This window comes from Molothrus ater, chromosome 28 (genome assembly GCF_012460135.2).
Source record: "Molothrus ater isolate BHLD 08-10-18 breed brown headed cowbird chromosome 28, BPBGC_Mater_1.1, whole genome shotgun sequence".
Lineage (NCBI taxonomy): Eukaryota > Metazoa > Chordata > Aves > Passeriformes > Icteridae > Molothrus > Molothrus ater.
Window position 1 is genome coordinate 4,851,935 of NC_050505.2, and position 18,226 is coordinate 4,870,160.

Consider the following 18,226-nt stretch of genomic DNA (forward strand, 5'->3'; position numbering starts at 1 on the left):
TTTCACAGGGCATCATTGCAACCAAAGTCACTCAACAGAACGCCTGCTACATTTCCACCATGAACAGAAATGAGATGCCCCGCTTTGATAACCTGGCCCACCTGGCAGAAGAGAGCAGGGTAAGGTTCCCAAGGAGTAGCAGAGTCCTCACCCTGGAGTTCATTGGCCCATTTTTTCATTTGTTTTTTTCCTTCTGGACAGGAGAATGTTGTCACAAGTGACAGGGTTTTCTTTCTCTCAACACTAGTGGGGCTTGGGATTTTTTCGGAGGAATACTTTGCTGAAAGCTGAAACGGGGCTGCACCTTTCTCTTTCTCATCTGCACTTTCTCTGAGGATGTTGAGCTCTGCAGCTTGCTGGGCCACAGCCTTTCACTGAGGAGCCATTCATGGGCCTTAATTCTCTTGGCATGCCAATTTCTCAAAGATACCTTCAAAGACTCTTCAGTACCAAACTGCATTGGCCGTCTTAGAGCTTGGCATTGCAGCTGCTCCTGGCCAGACTCCCTTTTCCTCTGGGGTGTGAGAGAGCATCTCCTTATTCCACAGCCTTTCCCCTGGGGAATATGCCTAGCAGGAAAGAGCTCCTGACACTTATCTGGCTGATTGCTGTAATTTCATGTTTAGAATCATATTGGTTTTGGAAGACCTACCAAGAAGATCACCTTTGTTGCCAGTGCATTGGTGAACAACCTGAGGTCTTATGGATCAGATGTCTTCTCTATGTGCAGTGGACTCACCACCTACATGGCTTATGAAGTTCATGGTGAGTGCAAGCAAAGGAATTCTGTCTCTGAGTGACCTGGCATTTTTCTCTCCTGAGGAATCACCAATGCACAATTGCTACATTTCCATCTCAAGGCAGGCAGAAACCAAGGGCTTCAGCAGTTGCACAAAGGGTTCAGCATCTTTGCAGATCAGGATTGAAAAGGGTGGGGTCACAGCCCCCATAAATGACCCAAAGCAAACCTTACAGCTCCTTTCAGTAATCTTAATGAGTCTGGGCCCATGAACCGGCACCAGCCTCACCATGCAATGCCCAGCCATTGGGACTCCCGGAACCAAATGCAATAGAGCCCCAATTTCTGCACAGGAAATCCCTAAGGGTGTTGAAGATCAGGTCTTTATGAGCATTCCTGCCTGAGCCACACAGCCGGTGTTATTTGGGGACTCCAAGAGAATCTGTCCCTCATACAGCTCAAATATTCCCAGAGCAGCAACTCTCCTGAACCTGGTTGCCTCTGAGCAACATCACCATCATTCTGTAGAAAGGCAGCCAAGGTCTTTGGGATCACTTCATGGTGTTTTTTCTTTTCTTTTCCAGGTTTGCAAGGACCCCAGGTGAATCTGGGATCATGCATTACCCTGGATGTCCTGCAAGTTGTGGATCTGAACTACTGCACTGGTAATTTCCATGGCAATGGACAGGTGAGAAAACCTTAGCCCTTTCCTTTCATGAACCAATTTGGGGGGCTCAAAGCTGCTCAAAGCAAAACCTGATGCCCTTCTTGCCTGACATCTCCTCTTTTGAGAGGCTCCTGCCTGAGGGTGCAGATGCTGAAACAGAGCAATGGGTCAGCAGAGGTTTCTGTTCAGGACCTTAAGTGTGAATTTCCTCTGGCCAGTGCTCTGGCATGCATCAACCTCTAAAGGCACCAGCTGGCAGGTGTCAGATGCAGCAATGATTCACTGAATGCTTAAAAAGTAATGCTTACACACTTGATTCTGGGTGCTTTGGAAAAGACTGAAGGCAGTGCCAGCACTTCCCGGGGGCAGCATTCTTCCATTGTAGCAGGGATTTTCCAGAAGCTTTGGGGACATCACTGTCTCCCTTCAAAGGTTAAACATCTGCTTTCCCTTGGCTTTTCAGTCTCAGCAGATTCCAGGTCACAACTGCCATTTCTCTGGTGCCTGTGTTTTCCAAAACATGACCCTCAGCAGTCAAACACATGAGGTGATTTTCGAGCAAAGGAGTGAGCAGTTCTCCTGGAAAACCATCTGGAACTACAACACAGTGAGTGCCAGGGAGGGGGCTCCTCCAAAAGCTCTACTGGGAGCCTGGCTCTTGGCCCAGCTGGCCCTGGGACAGGGCCTGTTTCTATATTGTCACCATCCTGAGCCCAAGATTAGGGCTAGAACCTCTCAGCATTTGTGACTCTTGTTAGTCAGAGTCTCTCCTGTCCTTTTGGGTGGAAAACCAAATGCAAGTGCTCAATAAGTTTTATTTTTACAGGGCATCATTGCAACCAAACTGGTGCAAGAGAGAACGTGCTACATTTCCACCATGGACAGGAGTGAGATGCCCACCTTTGATGCTCTTGTGAGATATGCTGCAGAGAACAAGGTAAGATTCAAAGTCAGCAGTTGCTTGGAATATTTCTGTACTGAATTTGAAATTCCTTTTTTTTGCCTGAAGCACTGCCGTTTTCAAAACCCTCGTAACCAATGGTAAATTAAAAGCCATTTTTAATGGTTGTTTTCATTAATATTTTCAGTGATATTTTTCAGGTACATCATTTGAAGGCTTTCAAAAATTACAGTATCCTCGTTTGGATGCCCTTAGTGCAGGTTAATTTTGAGTCTAAGTCTCAGATTAGTTAGGTTATTTTTATAATTACTTAAATCATTATTTCAATTGACTTTTTATACTACCTTAGTAACTCAGAGTTTAGATTCTTTGCTAAGTATCTTTCATAAAGTCCCATTCTCAAAGTCTAGAAAAATATTTTTTCTTCAGAATATCTAACTGAGGAATAAAAAATATTTCAATTTTATAGAAAAATATTTTGGTAAGCTTTTAAATTTTTTGAAGAGGACTGTACACCATGTTTTAGTTCAGCCATTCACATTAGCACAGACATTATACAAATTATCTCAGCTTTCAGCATATTCACTGTTGCTAAAAAGAAGCTTCCCTTGAAATCTGGGAACTGAGTATGTAAAATAACACACCTCAAATAGCAGGAAGGCCTGTAGGGCAGAAGGGAATCAGGAGGAGACTTCTCCTGCCAGCTGATGGCCCCTGAGGAGCGAGGGCAGGGACTGAGCAGGTGCCTTGGAAGGAGCCCCGGCTCCACAGAGTGGCCTCACTCCTCTTCACCAGCGCTTTCCTTGCGCCGCCACTTCCCCTCAGGCTCCCTGAGAACCATCTGCCTCTGGAGCTGCCTGCGGGGCTTGCCAGGGGTCCCACAGCCTCCCAGGGATTGAAAGGTGTCCCTAAAGGCAGCTGGGGCTGAAACACCCAGCCCTGAGTCATCCTTCCAGAAGAGGAACAGCCCCAGCAGGAACCAGATCCCAACCTGGATCCTGCTGAATGCTGTTTTTTGTGTAGAACCAGGCTGGCCTTGGAAGACCTACCAGGAAGATCACCTTTGTCACCAACGGATTGGTCAGCAACCTCAGCTCTTATGGATCAGATGTCTTCTCTATGTGCAGTGGACTCACCACCTACATGGCTTATGAAGTTCACGGTGAGTGCAGCAAAGGAATTTTGTCTCTGAGTGACCTGGCATTTGTTTGCCCTTGGGGAATGACCAATTGCTGCTCTTCCACCTTGAGACTGGCACAAAGTAAGCAACAAACATGCATCCTTGTAGAAGAGCAGCTGCTGTTATGGAGATGGGTGTAAATCTACTGAATCTGTGTCCGTTTCTCAGTCACAGAGGTTCTTCTATTGAGATCAAAAACTGCATTCTTTTGAAATATGTTCAAGTAATTCTTTTACTCAGAGCAGTTAATCCTCAGGCACCATCCAAGTATTGTGAGCCTCTCTCCAAGCTGATGGTCTCCAACCCTCCTTTGGAAAACACTCTGCAGCTCAGGCTCCAGCTGCTGCATTTCTGGCTTAGCAGCAGTTCCACGTACTCACTGCTTGCTTTGCTTTAGGCTTGCTTTGGCAGCTGACAGGGCTCAAAGGGGTTGGAAAGGCAAGTGCAATGTGCCAGGTTTAAGGGCTGTCAGTGAATGCACAGAGCACTTAAAATCATCTAAGCCAGTGTCTCTATTTTTTTCTCTTTTTTTTCTTTTTCTGATGTTGTTTGTATAGGACCCCAGCTGAATCAGGGATCATGTATCTCTCTTGATGTCCTCAAACTTGTGGATCTGAATTATTGTGGTGGAAATATCAAGGCCTGAAAACCTTATCTTTCTTCAATCAAGAACAGAGGATCCGAGCTGCTGCCCAAGGCAAACTCTGATGCAATTCTTCCCTCACATCTCCTTTTAGAGATGGTCTTGGGGACGTAGATGCTGACACACATTAACTGCTGACCACATCTTTCAAATAAAGTCCCTCATTATGTATTGACTCCAGCTTGTTTCTCATTACTCTACCCTTTTCCATCTAAGAACCCCTGCACAAAAATATTTTTATTGTCTCCCTTCTGCCCCATTTGAGCCCTTCAAATGCTCTTTTGATTGCCAGCTCCCAACACAGAACACAGACAAAGAGCTGGGCAAGCCCCAGAGTGTGGATGGTACAAACAAGGCATTCACAGGCAGCACCTTCCTTCCCTGTTTGGGGAAAGATGCCTCACATTAAGAATCTTGGTTCAGGTGCCACAAAAGGCAGGAAGAAAGAAGGGCAAAGCAGTGAATTTGCCTTTTTTAGGGGAAGGGGGTTTTCTTTTGTGGGATTTACAGAGCTGTTCTGTTCCTAAAATGAGGCAAGGTTGGGATTCCTGTTGCTCAAATCTTTACAATCAAGATTATTATTTCCTTTTGGCAGGATGCCCCAGGTTGTCCAGGTGAATACAAATCTGCCTTCAGGACCAACACCAGCCATGCCACATCCCTCAGTTTCTGGCCTACTCAAATCAGCCCTTAGTCCATAACCTGGTGCACACTGGCACAAAGCATCACTGCAAGATTAGATTACTGGGAATCTCTGCTCTGCTTCTGATGATCATTGTTTTTCCTTTAAAAGTGGCTGTTCAATACACTGAGCTTACCATGACCACTTTTCTCTCAGCTCCCTCTATGCCATGAATTCAATCAGGCAGGTATCAAAGCCTCCTCTTATCAGAGCACTTCCCCAGGAACCTCGTCATGCTTCTGTGAACACAGGGCACCTGCCAATAAGGCAAACCCATTTTCAGATTTAACTTTGGGATATTATGTATAAAAAGCAAGAGTACACATCAATTAGCAGCAGGTTTCAACATCAGTTTGTGGAAGTTAACAGAATTCAATGGCAAGGGTTGGTCTATTGCTTACTGCATAGATGAAACCTGCAAAGGCAAATCAAATTAAAATCCCTTCAGAATGGCATACACAGAGCCCAGGGCTGCAAAGGGTGAGGGTGCAGAGGGTTTAAGAGCATTTAAACACTGACTCATTTACAAGGTGATTCAATAGTGTTTACTACAGTTACAACAAAGACTGAAATATAGATTCTAGATAGCAACATTCATACCCTAATCAGTGCTCATGCACCCACACAGGCCCAGAGCTGTTTACATCTCTATCTGTGTGTGCAAAAGGACCTGTTAAAAATTCCCCTGAGTTCACTGAAAGGGGTCAAATGCCTTTGCACTTCTCAGTGGGTGAGGGTTGAGTCTCCAGGAGTGGAGGATTCCAGCCCAGTCTTCAGGAAATCAGATTTTGAGGACTGCAAACCCGAGGCTTTGCAAGCATCAGGACACGTCCCACTCCACAGGAGAGGCTTGAGGAGCCCACTGCAGTCCAGGGCACTGAAAGGCCCCCTTAGCTCTGCTGTTTATGGAGCCAGGAGATGACTGTCCTTAATTCCCAGGAGATTTCCACCCTGGCCTGTCCCAGCCGGTAACAATGGTCCTGTTCCACTCAGGCTGTGATCCAGGCAGATCATGTTCCAAGGCTGTCAGGAGTGAGTGATTGTCCCTTGTTCCCTGCCTGGGTCAGGGAGCCAATATTCCTGATATAAGCAGTGTCACTCCCACGTTTGCCTCTCCCAGAACAGTCATGAAAACCAGGCTGGGGTAAAGCCTGAAAGTAAAGCCTGACACAAAAGCACTGATGGCTCTTGTGGGGTTCCCAGCCTCCCCTTTGAGGCCACAAACCACCTCCCCTTTAACCTGGGGCAATAATCCCCCAAAACCTGGCTCCTGCAGCCAATGCTTTATTGAGAGAAACTCTGCTGGGAACCCACAAAGCTAAACCCTTCCCTCCTTTAATCTATCCCAGAAATTGGAACATCAAGAAAAGCTCCAAAGAGCCCCACAATGGAAGTTCACACCACTCTGGCACTGGGGTTCTGCCTGAGCAGGAGAAACATCATACACGTGGCATTGCTGGAGGAGGCAACAAAACCTATTTATTCTTTTCCCTACCAACAGATTCCTACCTCATAATCATCAGACTCCAGCAGATCAAAATTTCCAAGAGTACAATCCCCATATTGATCAAGTAGTTACACCAGGAAATAATTATCAGGGACATGCAGCCGGGAAACAAACGACAAAATAATTTTATTGCAGCATTCAGCCCTTCCACACCTAATTCTGAAAACAAATAAAAGGTGGGAGGCTCACATCACTTATTCTGCCTTCAGCAGCATCAGCTCTGCAGTCAGGATGCATCTCTCTGTAAGTATGCACGCTTTTCTTCCTTATGAACTGAAGCTTTGATTCAAACCCATTCCTTTATCTCTCAGAAGGGCTCCTGCCTCTCTGGAGCACTAAGGCTTTCTCTGGGGACATTGAGCTCCTCCAGAAGGAGCAGCTCAGCCCCTGGGGTAAAGCAAGGGTGCCTCCCTTTGGGGGCACTGGTGCAATCCCGGGTTGAAAGCAAAAACAGGATCCAAGGAGGACCCTTGAACATCAGATTAGGAAAAGAAAAGGAGGATTGTCATGACCAGATTTGTCAGCCAGAGCTGCAGTTACAATTTGTATTTGATTTTCATTTCAGATTTGGACTGCAGTCCTTCTTGGACTGGTCCTGACCCCAGCCCTTGCTGATCATGTGAGTACAAATGAACAATTCCACAACGCTGCTCTTTCTGTGTTCCCTGCTTCAGAGAAATCCTTGAACCTTTCATTTTCCTAAAGCCTTGGGGCGATAATCACTTGAAAGCCCAAGTGTTCTTTCGTTTGTTTTTCTAGCATCAACAGACTGAAATAAGCAAGAAAATCTCCATTAGTGGAGGCTACCAAATTATGACCATCAATAGGAAATGGCTGGTGGCAAGTATTGAGCAAAAGACCAACCATGGGTACTGGAAAACCATCTGGAACTATGACACAGTGAGTGCAGGGAGGGGCTTGTTCAGAGTAGCTCAAACACTCAGTAAAAACTGGGTTTTTTTACTTGTTTTAATAGGTATGAAAATCCAGTATTAATGATTAAATTCCATGTGGTCAATAACTTTATTTGACAGGGCTTTATGGCAACCAAAGTGCTGCCAGAGAGAGCTTGCTACATTTCCATAATGAACAGAACAGAGATGCCCAGCTTTGATGGACTTCCCCAGCTGGCTGCAGACATCAGGGTAAGACTGAAAAGGAGCAGTTGCTTGGAAAGTTGTACTGAATGCACAGTGAAGATCTTGCTATTTCCAAAACCAACAGGTACTTTGAAGAGCAGGTTCATCACATCATTAATTAGACATTTTTATCAATTTCAGTGACATTTTACAACAATGCAACTTTCAGCTTTTGAAAATTGCAATGCCCTTCTTCAGATGCTTCCAGCGGAGGGTTTACGTGTTTGGCCAATTTTGTAGCTCAGTTAGATTAATCTTATCACATTGGTTATTATTATTATTATTATTATTATTATTATTATTTATAACAACTAAAACTAGGAGTGTGCTGCCTGGAGTTAAGCAGAGCAGGGCACTGATCTTGCTGAGTGCTGGTGTTGATGTTTAGAACCAGAAGCACCCAAGACCCCCTTCAAAGGAGATCACATTCAGCCTCATCAGGAGAGCCATTCGTGACCTGGAATCGTATGGACCAGACACCTTCTCTCTGTGCACAGGCCTCTCAACCTACGTGGCCTATGAAGTTCAGGGTGAGTGCAAGCAGAGGAATTCTGTCTCTGAACCTTTGTTTCCTTGGGGAATGAATAATGCACAATTGCTGCTCTTCCACCTCAAAACCCACAGGATCCAGGGGCATCAGCAGTTGCACAAAGGGCTCAGCACCTTTGCAGATCAGGACTGGAACAGGGTGGGGTCACAGCCCCCATAAGTGACCCAAAGCAAATCCTTACAGCCGAAGGAGGCTTAATTTGGGGCTCAGGGTGGTTTGGCCCACACTGAGCAGCCCTGAAATGCCCAGTCAATAAAAAGGGTGTTTCTAAGCACCTCTGTCCTTCAGCTCAGAGCTGACCTGACCCAGAGCCCTTAACAGCATCTCAGTCTGTCTCTTGGTAATTGTTTTTCTTTCCTTGTTTTTGAAGAACCCCAATTCAATCTTGGATCGTGCCTCAAGCTCGATGTCCTCCAATATTTGGCCCTCACCTACTGCCACAAAGATAACTTTGTGTAAATCCTGCCTTTCCTGAGCTGCTGCCCAAATCCAGCCCTGCTGGAAATGTTCCCTGGCATCTCTCCTTCCAAGGGGCTCCTTCCTGAGGATGGAGTGCTGGAGCAGATCAGTTGGTGAGCAGAGCTATCAATTAAATTCCTTCATCATGGAATAACTCCAGCCTGTTTGTCGTTTCTCTACCCTTTTTCATCTGAGAGCACCTCCACGAAAATATTTCATCCCATTTTTGCCCCTTTCATTGCTCTTTTCATCCCAGCACAGCCAGAGAGCTGGGCAGCACCCAGGGTGTGTGGTACAAACAAGAAATTCACAGTTTGGACCTTCCTTCCCTGCCTGGGGAAAGATGCTTCTCATTAAAAATCCAGGGGGCACAAAAGGCAGATAAAAAGAAGTGAAAAACAATGAATTTATCTTTTTTTTTTAAATGGGAAGGGGAGTCTCCTTTGTGGGATTTACAGAGTTGTTCTGTCCCTAACCTAAAGCAAGGCTGGGATTCTTGTTGCTTAAATCTTTCAATAATCACAGCAGACCAGGGAAGGAAAAAAAAATCCTCTCGGCCACTGAGTGTCAGCCTCGAGTTGCACAAGAGGGATGGGAAAGGCTCCGGATCCCGTGCGGAGGAGCGGCCACCCCAGAGCACCAGGGCAGTGCGGTGGTGCCGGTTCCAGCTCAGCTGGGCCGAGCTGCAGCTCTGCAGCCGCAGCCGGGGGCTCTGAGGGGGCTGCAGCAGGCAGGAATTGCTGCACAGGGACAATTGCACTGGGAGCCTGGGCAGCTCCGGCAGGAATTGCTGTGCAGAGACGATTGCACTGGGAGCCCGGGCAGCTCCGGCAGGAATTGCTGCACAATTGCACTGGGAGAGCAGCGCTGGGAGCCTGGGCAGCTCCGGCAGGAATTCCTGCACAATTGCACTGGGAGAACAGCGCTGGGAGCCTGGGCAGCTCCGGCAGGAATTGCTGTGCAGAGAACAGCGCTGGGAGCCTGGGCAGCTCCTGCAGGAATTCCTGCACAGAGAGCAGCGCTGGGAGCCTGGGCAGCTCCGGCAGGAATTGCTGTGCAGAGACGATTGCACTGGCAGCCTGGGCAGCTCCGGCAGGAATTCCTGCACAGGGACAATTGCACTGGGAGCCTGGGCAGCTCCGGCAGGAATTGCTGCACAATTGCACTGGGAGAACAGCGCTGGCAGCCTGGGCAGCTCCGGCAGGAATTCCTGCACAGAGAACAGCGCTGGGACCGTGGGCAGCTCCTGCAGGAATTGCTGCACAATTGAACTGGGAGAGCAGCGCTGGGAGCCTGGGCAGCTCAGACAGGAATTCCTGCACAGGGACAATTGCACTGGCAGCCTGGGCAGCTCCTGCAGGAATTCCTGCACAATTGCACTGGGAGAACAGCGCTGGGAGGGTGGCAGCTCCGGCAGGAATTGCTGCACAGAGAACAGCGCTGGCAGCCTGGGCAGCTCAGGCAGGAATTCCTGCACAGAGAACAGCGCTGGCAGCCTGGGCAGCTCCGGCAGGAATTGCTGCACAATTGCGCTGGAGAACAGCGCTGGCAGCCTGGGCAGCTCCCGCGGGGCGCTGGGACGGCTCCCTGAGGTCCCCTGGAGAACAGGGAATGTGATTTTTAGGAGCTGCCCGAAGCCATTGCCCATCAGCCGGGGCAGAGCCCAAGGGAACCCCCAAAGGTGCTCCCGAACCCAGAGGCAGCGGCTGGAGCCTCGCTTTGCACGGCTGTGTGCAATTAAAACACCTCACACCTCCCTATCCTCACACACACACACACCTAGAGCAGACTCAGCCCTCCCGAGGCCTCTCACACACCACCTGCAATCTCCACAATGCTTTTGTTTCTGGTATTTTTAGTGAGGTGGGGAGAAAAGGCAGACAAATTCCAGCAGCCCTCCCGTGTCCCACGTGAGCTGGAGTGTTGGTGCTGCTCTCACCAGATCATAAACAAAAATACACGCTCTCAAGGCAGGTGTACGAAGAGGATTGGTCCTGAAGGAATTCAGAATTTCAGGATAAAGCTCAGATAAAGTTCCCCTTGGTCAGCAGCTCCCTCCGCCTCAGAGCACTGCCAGCTCCATCTGATGCTTCATTCCCTGGCTTCTCCCCAAGCTCTCCTTGTGTCACTCTGACCCCACAGCTACCCAGAGAATCTGAGCTCCTCCTCCAGCTTTGCTTAGGGATGTTTTAAAGGCAGATTTAATGCTTCAAGCAGGGCAGGGCAGCTGGAAAGCCCGGCACAGTGCATTGCATCCCCTGAGAGCCCCACTGAGCTCACCAGGTGTTGGCACTTAGGAGATTGGGGTTGTTGGCGTGCCCTGAGGGTCTGGCAGGGAAATCTGGGAGCCCTGGGGCAGTAAGAGCTGAGCTGGAGGTGCCAGGGGCTCCCTCGGTGGGGCTGGGGCTCCCTGCGAGCTCTCCTGCCTGCCTGGGGTGCTGTTTGTGGAAGGAGACAGGACAGGTAATGTCCTGTAAATGGATTTACGTTCTCCACTGGGTTTCCTTGGAACAGGGGGAGTTCAGCCTTTCGATTTTGGCGAGGGTGGGGATTTGGGGCAGGCTTTGATGAGCCCAGGCACTGCTGAGCACGGCTCAGGAGTGAGAAAAGGCAAGGCAGGAAGCCTGGCATGGCTTCTCACTCCTGAGGAGCTGCCCCCAAGGTTTTAAAGGTCTTTAAACTCAGACGTTGCCTGTGTGGGGAGCAAAGATGTCCCTGTGCATCTCCTCTGCCTGTGTGGAAATAAAGATGAAGCGACAGAATGGGGGGAATGGCTTTGAGGGCAGGGTTGGGTGGGGTTTTGGGAAGGAATTCCTCCCTGTGAGGGTGGGATGGAATTCCCAGAGCAGCTGTGGATCCCTGGCAGTGCCCAAGGCCAGGTTGGAGCACCCTGGTCTACGGAAAGTGTGGGACCCATGGTGGGGCTGGATGGGCTTTGGGGTCTCCTCCCCCCCAAACCATTCCAGGATTCCCTGGGCAGGTTTGGATGGGATTTGGGGAAGGAAAATTGGGAGAGGGGCTGGGATGGAATTGCCAGAGCAGCTGTGGATCCCTGGCAGTGCCCAAGGCCAGGCTGGACAGGGTTTGGAGCACCCTGGGGCACTGGAAATGTCCCTGCCAGGGCAGGGCTGGGATGGGCCGGGCTTTGGGTCCGTCCTAACCCAGCCCAGGCTGGGGTTCCGTGCTGGGAGCGCTCGGCAGCTGCGGCCACGAGAGGGCATTCTCCGAGCTTCCCCTGCTGAGGAAAAGCAGAGCTTGCCATTTTTAATAATAACAATAATAATTAAAGGGGAGGGGGGGGGAGGAAAGCCACAAACCCTCCCTGTATTTGCTGAGCTCCGTGACAAAGCGAGATTTGTGAGGAGGAGGCTGCTCCTGGCAAACAATGCCGCTGCTTGCCCGGAGCTGCCGGGGAGACTGAGGGTCAAGTCCCTTTAAAAAAAAAAAAGAGAGAGTGCAATACAGAATTGTGCATCTTGAAATCTGAAACCGAGAAACAGCGGCGCGAGGGAAACAAGGGGGAAAGCCTCGCAATTGCTGTGGACAACTGTTGCGAGTGGAGTTTTGAGGAATACAACACACGTCTAAACCTCCTGCAGGTCGTTGGATGGCTTTTGTGGGGAAACCTGGGAAATAAAGGAGCCTCGGAAGAAGAGATTTCTTTTTCTCCTCCTCTCTGGATATAATGGCCATTGCAAAGCTGAGCATCTGGAGGTTTGGTTTCCAGTGTGCCTTCCTGGCAGTTTTCACCCTCACCTGCGACGGGCACGGCGGGCGGAGAGAGAACGGAGGTCCTGCCTGCTATGGGGGCTTTGATTTGTATTTCATCCTGGACAAGTGAGTCCCTCCCGCTTTGTTCTTTCCCACCGAGCTCTGGGCTGGTACCGAGGAGGTTTCCTTTGGGTTTGGGGTTTGTAGGCGCCCCTGTGTCCCCAGGGCACCTCTGCAGCTCGCACTGCTTGCTCTGTTCTTGCTGCGGGAGCTCTTTGCGAGCTCCGGTGCCTAAACCCCTTTGTGCTCCGCGGTGGCATCGTTGGGGATTTCACAGGGCGGGAGCTTTGTGTGTGCCGAACTCGAGTTTCTCAGAGCAGGGCAGCACCAGGGTCCCCTCTGCTCTCCCGTGAGCCGGGGGCGCTGGGGCTCCCCGAGAGCAGGGGGGGCAGAACTGGCCCTGGAGAGACCAATCCAGGCTGGGAACATGCAGGGGGTGCAGAATTGGCCCTGGAGAGACCAATCCAGGCTGGGAACATGCAGGGGGTGCAGAATTGTCCCTGCAGCACCAATTCCAGGCTGGGAACATGCAAGGGGTGCAGAATTGTTCCTGCAGACACCAATTCTAGGGCTCCCACCAGAGCAGGGAGTGCAGAATTGTTCCTGCTGGGATGAGCAGGGAGTGCAGAATTGTTCCTGCAGCACCAATTCCAGGCTGGGAACATGCAGGGGGTGCAGAATTGTTCCTGCAGACACCAATTCCAGGCTGGGAACATGCAGGGGGTGCAGAATGGTTCCTGCAGACACCAATTCCAGGCTGGGAACATGCAGGGGGTGCAGAATTGGCCCTGGAGAGACCAGTCCAGGCTGGGAACATGCAGGGGGTGCAGAATTGTTCCTGCAGACACCAATTCCAGGCTGGGATGAGCAGGGGGTGCAGAATTGTTCCTGCAGCACCAATTCCAGGCTGGGAACATGCAGGGGGTGCAGAATTGTTCCTGCTGGGATGAGCAGGGGGTGCAGAATTGTTCCTGCAGACACCAATTCCAGGCTGGGATGTGCAGGGGGTGCAGAATTGTTCCTGCAGCACCAATTCCAGGCTGGGAACATGCAGGGGGTGCAGAATTGTTCCTGCAGCACCAATTCCAGGCTGGGAACATGCAAGGAATGCAGAATTGTCCCTGCTGGGACGCTCAGGGAGCTCTGCCCCTGGCCCCGAGCTGGGTCCCTGCCCCTGTGCCCGCAGCAGCAGCTCCAGGCACAAACCAGCCCGGAGAGGGGCTGCTCCCTTCGGAGGGGCTGAATTCAACTGCAGGCATGGAGAACAGCTCGAGTGCCTCATTTAAAGAGCTTCATTTGCCCGAGCTGAGTCACACTTTCTTTGTTTCTTCTATTAATCAAATGCATATTTTGCCTGTTTGTGCTGCAGATAACTTCCTGCCTCACTTTTCCATCACTAATTGTGGCAGTGTCACCTCCTTGGCACTGCAGCCCGTGCTGCTTTTTGCAGATGTGCATGGAGCAATGTGGAATCATTTTGTGCTGAGCTTTGGAAAGCTTCTCACTAAAGCAATACAGCGATTAAAAAAGAAAGGAAAAAAACTTTTAAAAAATACTAGCTGAGATGGTTGTCCTGATTTTCTTGATCAAGAGCAGTTCTTTTGAACCAAAGGCTTGGAAATGGTGGAGGTGCTGCCTGCCAGAGCCATGGCACTGACATTAACAACCATAAATTTCAGAGACAGGAAAGTATTTGCAAGTTGCCAGAAGCGCTCACAGACGAAGTTTCTGCCTGATCCTCTGGAGTGTTTTGCAGCAGCTCCCACATTCCATCAGTAGAAATGACTTGGAATTACATAACCCTTTATTACAAAATCCTGGGCAAAACCCAGCGCTGAGACGCTGGCTGCTTCAGAGTGCCAGTCCTGATGCTCCAGGGGCAGGATTTATTTGTTTTATTCAGTGGAAACATCTACCTGGCCTATTCATTTCCAGTCATTAATTGGAACAAGTCTATTGCTCAAATGGAAAAAAACCCCTGAATTTAAACAAACCCAGAGCATGATTTGTGCTGCAGAGAGCTTTTGTCAGCTGCATTTCCCTGGAGGCTGAGCAGGATTGAAGGATTCCTCACATCTCATGGATGTGCTGTGTTGCACCTCTGAGCTAATGTAGCTTCAGCAGGTCCTTAATTCAAGTTCTGTCCTTAATTCAAGTTCTGAGCTGTCCCCCCACTAAAATCCATGAGTTGTGAGCCTCCCTCACAGGATTGTGCATTTGGGTGCAAACACAAGCTTTAAAGCAGTCAGGCTGGCCCCAGTGTCGGTGTCAAGGTACCCAACAAAAGCCCAGCTTTGACAGCTCAGAATTCCTATTCCTGGGATCTTTTTCCTATTCCTGGGATTTTTTTCCTATTCCTGGGATTTTTCTGGTGCAGAAATGAACAGGATCTGCTGTAAGAATTTCCTTGGCCTCCAGTGGGATTCTGGAGGAGCATTTTGGCTTTTCAGCTGTTCCTGAGTACAGTGCACCCCCGGATCTGGCTGTTTAACCTCTGCTGAGAGATTTTACCGTGGTGGAGCTGCTCCTCACGTTTCCTTTAACGCTCTGGTGGAATCGCAGATTGGTTTGAGCTGGGAGGCCTCTAAAGAGCACCTGGTTCCACCCCACGAGGTGAGGAACCTTCCAGAGACCATGCCTCGTGTTCTTGGATGGCAAAATCTCAAACGGTGTCTACTTTCTCAATTTGGTCTCAAGATTTGTGTCATTTGTGGAGGAGCTTTGGGTTGTCATTGGGAGTAGTTTTATGTCATTTGGAGGAGCTTTGTGTTGTCATTGGGAGTAGCTGTTGGCTGTTTTAGGGTTGCTGTTTGCCCTTTAGAGGAGCTGTTGGCTGCTTCAGGGCTGTGTCCTCTGTGCCGTTTGGGCTCTGTGCAGGTGCTGAGCTGCTCAGGGTGAGGGTCACACCAGGATGAGCCCAGTGCTGTGGAAGTTGGGCCTGGCTTCCTGGCTGCTCCAGCCTTTTGTGTTCCTGTGCTGCCGAGAGGATTCGTGGGCTCAGGCTCCACGCGCTCGAGGAGCTGGTGCCCAGGAATTTGCAAATTCAGATCAATTCAGATACAGAACAATGAGGGAGCAGACAGATGCTGCTAAAAAGCCCAAACTGGACAAATTGTCCCAGTTTTTGTACAAATATTCTCCGTGTGATGAATTCCTGCAGCCTGTGCTCACCCCAGCCCTGCAGTGAGCAAACCTCCCCTCTCCCAGCACCGCTGGAATATTTGGGGTTTTCCCAGGATCAGGCCTGCACCCAGAGCAAGGTGTGCATTTTTTTGGTTGGCAGGAGCTTGCAAGGACGTGGAGGGATGATTTTTCCCTGTTAGCGTGAGGGCTGAGGGATGCCAGCAAGGCAGGGTGGAGGAATTTGTGCATTTTGGTGTCTTTTTGCCTGAAGGAACGTAATTAACTCCCAGTTCTGCCAAGGGCAGGCAACTGCAGAGAGCTGAGCTCATGTGTGAAATCCCTGCCAGTCAGGACCTGTGGATGTGGTTTTTTTACCCAGGGATGCCTCTGGGATGAGCATTCCTGGTGGAAGGAATGGGCAGGAGCTCCCTTGCAGCCAGGACCCAGCGAGTGCCTGCAGCACTCTGCGCTTTATCTGCTGATTAATGGAAATCAAGTCATGGCTGCTTGTTTATTAGTTGTTTTTCTGCACGCCCCCTGCCAGCCAGGAGGAGAGGAATGTTCTTGGACTGAGGGGTTTGTCCTGCTCTGACCTGAGCCCCGTGGATCTGTGACCCGCAGGGTTTGGCAGGGAGCTGTCTGCTGTGGCACGAGATACCAGCATTTCCTCCAAGGATTGCATCACCCCTCGGAGCCTCCGTGCTCTGGAGGCCTTTCACAACTGCTCCTGCAGGCTTTGGGGAGGCAGAGGATGCTTTTGGGCTCGTTTGTGTTGTTTCTGAGGAGCTCAATGAAGAGATGCTGCACAGCTCCTTAGGCGAACGGCATCTCCGAGACCTCTGGGAGTTAGCCCAAACACAGGCGAGCTCAAGGAGGTTTTTGGATCAACACCAGCCCCTGAACCAAGTGACTCCAAGTGTCTCCATGTCCTCCTGCCAGCTGCAGAGCCCTTCACTCACGCGAGGCCTTGGTGTGAGCGTGTGGCTGGATTCTGATGTCCCCGGATTGTGACCTGGATAAAGGCACAGGTGCTCCGGGAGGGGCGGCAGCAGAAACGGAAAAGTGGAGTCTAAAAAGGGCAAGAAGGACCAAGTTAGGGAGGCTTGAGCTGCTTCAAGTGCAGCTTTGGGTTCTGGAGCACCCTGTCCCAGTGAGGAGGAGGAGGGCACTGCTGAAGGGGCCACTGCAGTGTCTCTGCACACCTGGCAGGTACAAAACGCCAGTGCAGGTGCCCACAGAAGGCCTCACTCCCTTGTTAGAGAGAATGGTTCACTTGGGTTTTGTAGCCGTGATTTTTTCTGAAAAAATCCTCAGGAACAAAATGTAAACATTGGTTATCTGCTGCTGTGGAATGCAACAGGTGCATCTGGGATTGGGCTCATGTGGTTGTTTCTAATTAATGGCCAATCACAGCACAGCTGGCTCGGACTCTCTGGTCAGTCTCAAGCCTTTATTATCCTTCTTGTTTTTCTATTCTATAGCCAGCCTTCTGATGAAATCCTTTATTCTTTTAGTATAGTTTTAATGTAATATATATCATAAAATAATAAATCAGCCTTCTGAAACATGGAGTCAGATCCTCGTCTCTTCCCTCATCCTCAGCCCCCTTTGAACACAGTCACAGGGTTTAATTTCCATCTATTGGGCCCTCCTCCAGAAGAGATTTTGGCATCCTCAGGACGAGTCTTTTCTTCAATTGCAAGTTTACAGCATCAGCCATTCAGCTGCAAAGCCTTGGCTCGCTGCTCATCTTGGTTCTTTGGGGAATATGAGGAGAGAACTATTTGAAAATTGGCTTTTCTTATCTTACAGTTGGACTTTAGAAACGCTCATCCTGCTCAGAGTTCTTGGCCTGCCTCCCTGTGCAAAGGAAGTGTCATTTACAGTGCGGCTGCTGAATGACACAGCCCAGGGAGGTGGGCACTGGGAGCTGATGCTGCTTTTGTGAGCTTTGCTCTGGCTGCAGAAATCCTGCTTGGGTTGGGTTGGCCCATTTTTGTTGGTTGTGTTGGGTTGGCCCATTTTTGTTGCTTGTGTTGGGTTTGTCCATTTTTATTGTTTTTATTGGGTTTGTCCATTTTTATTGTTTTTATTGGGTTTGTCCATTTTTGTTGGTTGTTTTAGGTTTGTCCACCTTTATTGGTTGTGTTGGGTTTGTCCACTTTTGTTGGTTTCATTTATTTTCTCCATTTTTGTTGGTTTCATTTATTTTCTCCATTTTTGTTGGTTTTACTGGGTTTGTCCATTTTAGGCCGAGTGAAGAACCTGAGAATTCTGAAGTGTGATTCAGAAATTGCATTTGGGCAGGGGCTGCTGCTCCCAGCTCCTCTTGCCTGCCTCCAGATGGGTCAGGAAATGTGGGAATCTTCCCTGAGGTGCTTTTGGGAGGTGAATTTTTGGTCTAAAGTAACTGAAGCAGGCACTGATTGGGTTCTGATTAACCAACCTTGCCTCTCCAAGCCTTCTGGAGACTGATGTGACCCTTGCCATAAATTCAAGGGGTTTTTATGCCTCACCACCTAAAGACAATAAAAACTTCTTTTCCAGGCCCGTTGTAGGAAATGATTTGGGCCTGGAGTGCCTGTGGAATTCAAGCTCTGTGAGTTATCCCATCCATCCAGGGGGAATTTGCACCTGGGGCTGAGCTCTGAGTGTCTCTGTTCTCTCGATTTGGGGGTTGAGTTTCCTGCCTGAGAGCAAGTCCTGATGCTGTCACCCCTCACCTCTTACGATTCCAATTTTCCCACTGCCTGTGGTTTAGTTGGTTTATCAAGAGCTTTGCTGTTTGGTGTTCCTTTGTTCCTCTTTAATAAACATTTGTGTGTGGGGAAGGAGGCCTTGTGCCATGTCCTGGTCCGAGGAAAG

At 49.6% G+C, this 18,226-nt stretch overlaps 3 protein-coding genes across 3 annotated transcripts in view; all 3 read left to right on the forward strand.

Annotated features, from left to right (window-relative positions):
- Positions 1–4,133, forward strand: part of LOC118695117 (uncharacterized) — a 29,247-nt gene extending 25,114 nt beyond the window's left edge. Inside the window, exons 37-43 of the mRNA XM_054517474.1 lie at positions 9–119; positions 627–765; positions 1,333–1,427; positions 1,870–2,013; positions 2,233–2,343; positions 3,331–3,469; positions 4,045–4,133. Coding sequence (XP_054373449.1) covers positions 9–119; positions 627–765; positions 1,333–1,427; positions 1,870–2,013; positions 2,233–2,343; positions 3,331–3,469; positions 4,045–4,133 — 828 coding nt within the window. The remainder of the gene's footprint in view (positions 1–8; positions 120–626; positions 766–1,332; positions 1,428–1,869; positions 2,014–2,232; positions 2,344–3,330; positions 3,470–4,044) is intronic.
- Positions 4,134–6,501: 2,368 nt separating this feature from the next.
- On the forward strand, positions 6,502–8,516 carry GKN1 (gastrokine 1). Its single transcript, XM_036396850.1, has 6 exons — positions 6,502–6,562; positions 6,885–6,938; positions 7,079–7,219; positions 7,354–7,464; positions 7,847–7,988; positions 8,379–8,516. Exons 1-6 carry the CDS (start codon positions 6,551–6,553, stop codon positions 8,465–8,467), a joined length of 549 nt encoding a protein of 182 aa, XP_036252743.1. The 5' UTR covers positions 6,502–6,550; the 3' UTR covers positions 8,468–8,516.
- Positions 8,517–11,777: 3,261 nt separating this feature from the next.
- Positions 11,778–18,226, forward strand: part of ANTXR1 (ANTXR cell adhesion molecule 1) — a 50,721-nt gene continuing 44,272 nt past the window's right edge. Inside the window, exon 1 of the mRNA XM_036396843.2 lies at positions 11,778–12,304. Coding sequence (XP_036252736.1) covers positions 12,153–12,304 — 152 coding nt within the window. The 5' untranslated portion in view covers positions 11,778–12,152. The remainder of the gene's footprint in view (positions 12,305–18,226) is intronic.

Coding starts and splice junctions, on each gene's coding strand:
- GKN1 (XM_036396850.1), top strand. Junction 7,220..7,353: donor CCATCTGGAACTATGACACA/GTGAGTGCAGGG, acceptor TTTATTTGACAG/GGCTTTATGGCAACCAAAGT. Junction 7,465..7,846: donor AGCTGGCTGCAGACATCAGG/GTAAGACTGAAA, acceptor GTTGATGTTTAG/AACCAGAAGCACCCAAGACC.